The sequence below is a fragment of the Schistocerca americana genome, chromosome 5 (genome assembly GCF_021461395.2).
Source record: "Schistocerca americana isolate TAMUIC-IGC-003095 chromosome 5, iqSchAmer2.1, whole genome shotgun sequence".
Lineage (NCBI taxonomy): Eukaryota > Metazoa > Arthropoda > Insecta > Orthoptera > Acrididae > Schistocerca > Schistocerca americana.
This window is the reverse complement of record NC_060123.1, coordinates 533,752,492-533,761,268: the sequence shown is the minus strand read 5'-3', so window position 1 is coordinate 533,761,268 and position 8,777 is coordinate 533,752,492. Positions and strand designations below refer to the sequence as shown.

The 8,777-nt window shown below is 41.7% G+C and overlaps 1 protein-coding gene across 1 annotated transcript; it reads right to left on the bottom strand.

Moving 5' to 3' along the window:
* Nucleotides 1-3,233: 3,233 nt before the first annotated feature.
* On the bottom strand, nt 3,234-7,833 carry LOC124616780 (chondroitin proteoglycan-2-like). Its single transcript, XM_047145181.1, has 3 exons — nt 7,816-7,833; nt 6,470-6,549; nt 3,234-3,689 (listed from the first exon to the last, which is right to left on the bottom strand). The coding sequence occupies exons 1-3, from the start codon at nt 7,820-7,822 to the stop codon at nt 3,360-3,362; spliced, it is 417 nt and encodes a 138-aa protein (XP_047001137.1). The 5' UTR covers nt 7,823-7,833; the 3' UTR covers nt 3,234-3,359.
* Between the last annotated feature and the right edge of the window lie 944 nt (nt 7,834-8,777).

The window sequence follows — 8,777 nt, the reverse complement described above, 5'->3', positions numbered from 1 at the left end:
CTTAACGAATGGGTAGTAGATAATGAAACTCAACAACTTGACAACACGTTTTGAAAACTGAGACCCATGACACCATTGAAGATTGGGTTGAACGATTCTCGATGGAAACAGCAACTATTATCAACAGTTTTCCGTTGTTTTCAGGAGCAGCTGCACTCTAACACGGAATCTGCCCCACGGATTCGACAGAAAAGAGGCTGATGTTACGGAAGACTCAGGAAAGACAAAGACCATGTTACTCAGGTACAAGCAGACTTGTAAGTGGACCATGAGGCCCTTGAAATACCCTCCACGCAGCTCACACGTCTCGAAAATGTCATAAACGACTCCATGCAGTTATGAACGTGGCCGCCGCCCTCGTTATTCACATGTGGGAATCAGTAATAAACGACGACTGAGACGTTTTTAAGACCCAACTAGACAATACGGACGCACAGTCGAGGTTTAAACGCACTCTCACCAAACGTATCACTGACAAGCGCAGTGAAATTACAGAACTGCAGGAAGCTCTCCTATACACTGGCCATTAGATCCACATACTCGCACTTCCGGGAGAGTTCTTGGGATACGTAAAATTCGTGTCAGATACTCATCACTGTAGGCATTACGCAAAGGGGGACCTGGTTGAAGTTATGGGTGCGTGTACCATTAATATGTAAATATTACCAGTTTGATTGTTTTGCTGTCCAGACCTGCGCAATGGCCTGGGTAGCACTGCAGAAATTTGTGCACTTAGGAGTTACAAGAAATGTTGTTTGTATCGCCCAATAGGAAGTCACATATCCTACTTTCCAAATCGGAATTACAGCAGTGCCGAACTGTGTCAGTCACTTTCGGCCACAAAAAACAGAAACACATGTTCCCTGAGTCATATAAGCACACTTTGTTTCGCCCTGAGAAGCCTGCGACCTAATTCCACAGGGAGATCATTAGAAGTGAACCCGAATTCTCTCAAAATACGGGGTCACACTGACTATTCTCTGTGCTGAACGCAATAGTTGCCATTTGCACCTGCTACTGAAAATATCACACAGGGAACAGAACAGCAGGGTTCGGGTTTGTTGGTAAATTACACAACGGGTCATTTTAGGAGCTTCTTTCCCGTTATACGCAACCATAACCGGAACCACAACTCTAAACACCAACTATGCAGTCCTTCAAAATTATGCACAAGTAAAACATAACCCACTTATAAGACAGATACAACCCTTCTTGTTTCGCTGGATCAGACAATAGCCACGGAAATGGTCGAGTGACGATGGATCACCTGCTCGACCATGTAACAAAATATCAGGCCAAACATCGCCACTGCTTCAACATCACAGGATCAGCCGTTTGCATAATTTTGATGGCAAAAAGTACTTTGTACTGCCACCACAGACGGAGAGTTGCCCAAATCCTACCCTTATTATCTATTAACCAGTCGATCCATAAAAGCCACGTCGGTACTAGTGGCTCAGTGCCAGTGTAGTGTCCCTGATGGAAAGTGATATCAGACAGAACCTTCGATCCTTTGCATTTGTTTTGTGTGTGGCCAGTCAGGCGCGATTACGTCTGTTCCTCCTCATCTGTTATGTAGATCCACTTGAGAACGGCTAGTGTCCGAAACTACAAGTGGAAATAAAATTTTTAAAATATTTCTGTTCTTGTTTACGTAAGTGTGGCATCACTTCGCTATCTTCGTTCTTGAATTTATGCCTCTTTTTGTCTGAAGCTAAACTGCGGGCATATTAATGTGTGAACAACATATTTTCGCTGATGAAACGTTGTTGCCTCGGACACTGAATGCTAGACGAAACTGAAACTGAACTAAGCTATTTAAATATAATATTTAACTACAAGTGTAGCATGCATTACACTACTCCCAACCAATAAGTAGATGTGCGTAATTTTATGAAGACGGGAAAAGTAACGGTCCTTTATTTAGAGTGATTGCTTGTCCTTGGCAGTTGACACTGGATCTTCCCTGAGTCTAATCACTCGTGGCACTGCCTGTGCTAATTTCGTTTCTGTTCTTTCCAGCCGATATTCTGAGGTGATCCCAACCCAAGAGACGAGGCTTCCCATGGGCAGCTTAAGTACTTGGTATGTGCTCCTCTAGCTCCAAGTCAGTTCTGTAATGATGATTCGGGATACTTCCTTCATTACTGTGCTACTGAAATATAATTTTTGTCGATTTCGGTTTGATATCTTCTTAGGACCTTCGGAATGAAGTAATAATGGAAATTATGTCACGAAGTAATGGGGAGCGATAGGAAATGCCGAAGGCGATCGTGAGTTGAGGAGAAAGAAATTCCACTAGAACATAACTTGGTGGTAGTCTCACTTTGTGCAGTGCTTTTGAGCTATACAGCCTGTAATCCTTCCCAGCAGTTCTATGATGTTACATGCTATTTCGTAAAATTGCGTATTTATAATAGCACCACACATTTTCCATACTACAAAAATAATGTGTTTTCACAATTGATATTAAGATCAACACAGTACCCGCTAGTTTGATCACATGTACATAAAGTAAAAACCAAATAACTTACGCTTCTCTGCGTTGTCTCTCAAAAGAGCAAGTTCAGATTAAAGGAATCAATGATGTAAAGAGATAGTTTGGTAAATGAAATAAAGGCACTATTCTGATGATTAGTATTAGTTGATTCTGTCTATGAAATTTCTCCACAAGATTTTTCTTCACAGTCCAACTGTTAAAAACGTTTTTCAGTACCATATACAACATGAACAGCTGCAGACGTGATGACCACACAAGGGAGGCATTTATTCGTGTAATGACATAATGCAAAGAATATATTCTTCATATTTATTTCAAATAATTGCTGATCACTACATTCTAAATTACAATTTTAATAGCTACATTCTAGCACACCAACCAATCTGTTTGTGTCACATGAATAACGGCAGTAGTTTTTTATTATTTACTTGTTTCTTGGCTTCTGACAAAGACAGCCGCGTAAATAACCGTATACCAAATTAATATTTCTTAGGTACAACTTTTAATCTTGCTATGCTACATTTTCCACAGCACAAGTTACGTCAGAAGTGAACAAAATTAGCAGTAGCCGCTTTGAAAAGCTTGGGTCGAGAGAGATATAGAGTTCTTACAGTCGTCTTTTGTCACAGACGTATTTGTCCAGAAAGTCAAAAAGACTAATGACGTATTATAATTAACCTTATCATAATCAACGGCGAGTTTCGCTCTGTTTTTTCTGTCGGTTTGTGAAAGAGATGCATTTGTCACAGAACTGTTTTCATGAATTTTTACTACTAAACAATAAAGGTGAACTAGTTGAACGTACGTGAATCATTCTGACCTTTGTCAGACGTGGCGCATGGAGAAATGTAATGCAATCTTAGGCATGAAGAGAAATGGCCTTTGGTTTCTTTGCTGGTGCACCTGACTCTAGTTTCTTACTGACTTTAGCAACGGCCTTGTCTGCCTCTTCAGATGAGGAATCGTCGTCTTCTTGAGAAGAACTGTCCGAAGACGAGCTGTCCGCCTCCTTGCAGTTGGCGGACCACGGGTAGTCGCACACTTTGAGCTTCGCGTTGAAGTGCAGGTCGGCGGGGCACTGCTTGACCGCTGCGACGCCCGACGCCTCGCACTGCAGGAAGCTGCCGCAGTCATCAGGGTTGGGGAACGGCTCTCCCGCACCGCTGCAGCCCGCGTTTGCTACCAGCAACTATAAATGGAAAAGCAGTGAGTAAAAGCTTCCGTCAGTGGAGCGAAAAAGGAAAAGTAGATATTTTTCCTATTACAAAGGTCAACATCCATAACTTACAGGAAGGTAACTCACAGGTTGTGGATAAATTTAAGAGATGTAGCTGAAGGATAGTACGAAATTCTTCTAGATCTCATGTATGGGGAGAAAAATGTAAAATAAGGCCATGACGTTGGAAAAAACTGATTTTTTTTTTTTCGACGAAACCTTTTAAATGATAGTAGCAATGACGTTAAGCCTGTGACATATTAGGGAATTTGAAATACAATTCACTTCGCTTATCAGATATTGTCTCCGCCACCAGTCACATATCTCAACACATTTGCGGCACTGAAGCTTTTTGAGTTCAATAAGGCGACGTTGGTAGCCCTCGATAAACACGTACTTTGCCTGTATCTACCACTGCCCTTCAGGGTCGAAATCTATTTGCTACAGAGTCACCAGAGAGAGGGAGGACTGAAACACAAATACGAGGGTTGACTGAAAAGTGGTCCCTCCACCTTCGTAACCCTTCAACAGTTGGCAGCATCGGTATGTGGCAGATACTGGCTTTTTCCGTAGCCTCTTCTCTACAGCTCCAATCGGCGGAAAGTCTTAACATTGAACGGTTGTGTTGTTACAGTGTTAAGTATAGAGCCCTGCGGAGACGGTCGGTCAATGCGATTTAAGCAACGTGCAGTCATTGAATTCTTGACAGCAGAAGGTGTCACCCCAAAGGAGATTCATCACAGAATGAAAGCAGTTTATGGTGATTGCGTAGATGTGAGTACTATGCGTCGTTGTGGGAATAAGATGTTGAGGCTGGAACATCTGACCTGCGTGATAAAGAGTTGGAGGTCTTGGGACAGCAACCACCGAGTTCCACCAGTTGACAGATTGATTCAGGACGATCGTCGTATGACACAGAGAGAAATTGCAAGCACCACTGGCATTTCACAAGAACGTGTGGGTCATACTATTGCTTTGCTTGGCTATCGGATCTGTGCACGATGGGTGCCCACCTCAACATCTTTAAACCTTTTCCTAGTATGCCCCTTCCTCCTGTAATTCTTGAACAGAGTGTTCATTATTATCATCTGAAATTTGTTGCAGAACTCAATTAGTCTTTCTTCTCCTTCATTTCTACTATGACGCTCATATTCTCCTGCAACACTTCCTTCTATTCCTTCGCGTTTAGCTGCGTTTGAGCCTTTGCATTTCTATTTTCAAATTTTCTAGCTTTAACACTACGTTCAAACTTCTGGAATTCCATGCTGAGATTCCCAGGAAGTTATCTCGTCGGTGGTTATTCCATCTTTTATTCACGGTCACCTCCCCCTTCGCAATCTCCTCCTGAGATCCGAACGCGGGAGTAATCCGGACTCTTTCCCAATGGAGAGAACATCATGATCCTTTTTTTCAAGTAACAGGCCACACGTCCTGTGGATACACATTATCTGTCTTTAACGCAGTACTATCCATCGCCTTTAGCATCCTCATGCAGTCGATCATTGCTGATTCTTCCGCCATTTAGGGACAGTTTCCCGTCCCAAGAGCAAGAGACTGCCATGAAAATCTGTCCACTCTTCCGCCCTCTTTGACCAGACCGTTGGTAGAACGAGGGTGACTTCTTATCCCAGAAGCCTTGGGCCATGAATACTTACGATTTTTATTCAAAATATGACCAGGGTTCGAATCCGAGGCGCAGGACGTTGTGGTTAATAGTCAAGGATGCCATCCCTCTATCACGGGTGAACTATAAATGCTCCCATACCGTAACACCACCTCTGTCCTTTACTGTTGGTACTACACGTAACTGCAGCTAACGTTCTCTATGCATTCGCCACACTCTAACCCTTCCATCGGACTTCCAGCGGTTCTAACCTGATTCGTCACTCTATATCACTCGTTCCTGTCATCCACTGTCCAGTTTCGTCGCTTCTTAGACCACCTCAGTCGACGGACTGTAGTGACTATAGAAGTGTGACTTATGAGAAACGGTTTGACCATTGTGTCCCATTGTTTTTAACTTCATCTGCGCAGTCAGTGCCAGTCTGACCTCACTTAGTACTTCGCAACTGACGGGTGACTGCTTCCGCAGATTTCTTGCGATGTTTTACAACCACTCACCGCAAAGTCCGACGGCACATTATGTCTTGTTTTAGCAACGTCTGTTTCTCGCGTCTCAACTTCATATTCATGTTGCCAACAGTCCACATGAGGCCTGTTAGAAGTGACACAGGTTTCACTGTAGTAAAATTTTTCTGTTCAATTGTTTCATACAACCAATTCTGATGTGTTGATAAAAAAATATTCACTTTCAGAAAAACATAAAAAAAGCTTTTCTCATTCGACTCGTTCCTGACAGCATGAGATAAGTCAATTTAATTGCGTCTTCGCTGGAAAAAATCTCGTTTGTGAATCATCCTGCGTCTGTTCGTAAGTATAAGTTATGTAAAATCTTTGTGCAATGCGACAAAGTTTTCTTACTACGTCTATTGATTCGTTCTCGCATAACACACTGTATACGGTTATAATACAGAAGTAGCATGCAAACTACATATTTTTGTGGAAGCAGATCTCGTTTGTGACAAAAGACCCCTGTTTTCGCGCGAGTTAGATTACAAAACAGCTGAGAAACCTAGTAACTTCTGTGAAATCAAGACGAACCTAGAGAAAAACATCTTACGTCCTGAAACATTTAAACTGTTGATGGCAGTGAGAAGACTGATAACTCAGTTTCTGCCGAAGAAAATTCTTACCATATGGCGCTGTCTGAGAGTCGCTGCATGGCTGACAACCACCAGCGAAGCCAGCAGACAGCTTGCAATCAGGAAAACACCTGCAAAGGAAATAAGTTTAAGGTCTCGCTGCTTATACGGCAAACTGGCAAAATTACGTCTTACCGAAATTACAGGGAGTGATCTCAATACATTGAGAACGATGTAGGTGTTAGATCGATTGATAATTGCTTATAAATGAAAAAAAATTTCTTAATGGAGTGTACCGAATAGTTTTAAAGTTGTTATAAATTTTTATCACACAGTCGTGGTGTACAGCAAACGGAATGGAATTTAATGAAATATTTTCTTATCTTTAGAATACGGGCTGACATAGCCCCGGGAAGGGAGAGTCCTGCTTGTGTATGTGTCTTCTCATCAGTCGTTATTTGTTTCACAAACGAACCCTGTTCTCAGATCAAAGTCAAATTGAATTATAGCAATGACCTGCTCATTAATAATACCTTAAAAATCGGTTAAAACTGATGTCTTTGGTGAATCGTTACATTTAGCCGCATGAGTATAAAACTAAATGAATTCCAAAACAATGCAAACATTATAGCTGCTCTCTTGCGGTGGTAGCTTGTAGTCCATTCAGAACATTTTTAACCACCTTGTAAATCTGTTGTTTTCAATGCACTCCCACATATTATTTCTCACACTGCATTCTAGGCTACCGATTACATTAGGGACTGTGATCGTAACATGGTAATTAAGCAAATGGCATCGGTTGTCTAACTACCTTTTTATACTTCGAACAAGACAAAAAAATTCACAGCCCACTATTACAGGCTGCATGCTCCCTTAACTGACTCTATACCACGTATTACAAAAACAATATTTAATTTCCGGAATCTTAAAGTAAAACAGAGTTCGAAGTTTCAACTTCGTATAGAAAGCAGTACTTGAGTCGACATCGAAATGAATGTCATAAATTTACTGTATTACTCAAGTATCTTGTTGTCCTAGCTCATAAGCCGCATGAATAACCTACTGCCTTCCTTGGCCTTTTATTCACTAACGTCGATACGACAAATTCTTACTTAGTTCCATAATACATAAGTTAGGAGGACATTAGTCATGAAAAGTTCCGTTTCTCTCGAGGCAATTCTAGTATAGCCTTTCTCGAGATATCAGGTATCAAATTTGTGGTAAACGGAAGCTTCGATGGAATTTTGGGGCATATTGTCTTACGTCAGTCAATTTCCGAGAACCGTTGGAGCCCCGCACAAGTAAAGTCTTAGTACGTTACAAAATTTAGTGCTTTGACAGGTGCGTTAAAAGTTCAATCGTATGCGGCTTGCAGGAGGCCAGCTCCGAGAACTTACCCCTCATGATGGTCGTTCTCTGCGGTCCGTCTAGATGACCCTCCCTCGTTTTTGGCGAGCTTAAATACCCGTTTTGTGCGTCACGAATCCTGATAGAGCAAAATAGAAGCAGAGATACCGACAGATAAGGCTTAAACGTTCTCTGACTGAAGATTTAGTTATCACTACTATTGGAATACATCAAACACTTCAAAGCGTATTAATTTTGACGTGATTGCGGAAAACAGCGCTATCGCAAATAGGTTGCGCAATAGGCGTGGCTTTGGCAGCAGCGGTACGTGTTTTCTTGGACGCGTTGTCTCACTCGCTCACTTTACACAGCACGGTGTTTATGGGTAAGCAGTTGCACAAAGTTAAAAAGTAGATGATGTCTATCATTACGCAGAAATTACTTTCTGGCTGCGAATTACATTAGATTCAAGCTGTTACGTACGTCAGTTCTATGTAACTCACATATTAAAAAAATGTATTATTATGTCTATAGTGTCCTCACCACCCAGGTCAATGGTAGATAGAAGGATGGCCGTACAGTCTTCAACTTTCTGTTGCGAAAAGGTTATTGGAAAAGAGTTTTCTGACTGAGTGACCGTGTGTGCAAGTGGATATGAGTTACGAGCCTGTTCACGACGGGCTGTAATAAACCTTTAATTAGCATCTCGAAAAAAATTGAAGCTGTGACCTTGAAAGTTGGTTGTGGTATTAGGCCTCTAAGTATTTATCCTTCACTACCTCATATTTTTCCCGACAAGGAATGATGTAATAGTAATCTTCATTGTAGGAGATTTGCCTCTGGTTGCTGAAGCAGCGTTCTATCTGGAACAACACCTCATCATCATTCTGGATTCTGGAAATGCATACCACACAATGGTTGCTTCATCCGATGAAAGAGGGAGAATCCACTGGAGGCTACGTTAGGAAAATGTTTGAGGTCAGGCAAAATTTTGTAAATTACAGAAGCATCA

Excerpts from the sequence above, each read along its gene's own strand:
- LOC124616780 (XM_047145181.1), bottom strand. Across the intron at positions 3,690-6,469 it reads CTCTCAGACAGCGCCATATG|TTGCTGGTAGCAAACGCGGG; the intron begins GTAAGAATTTTC and ends TTCCATTTATAG.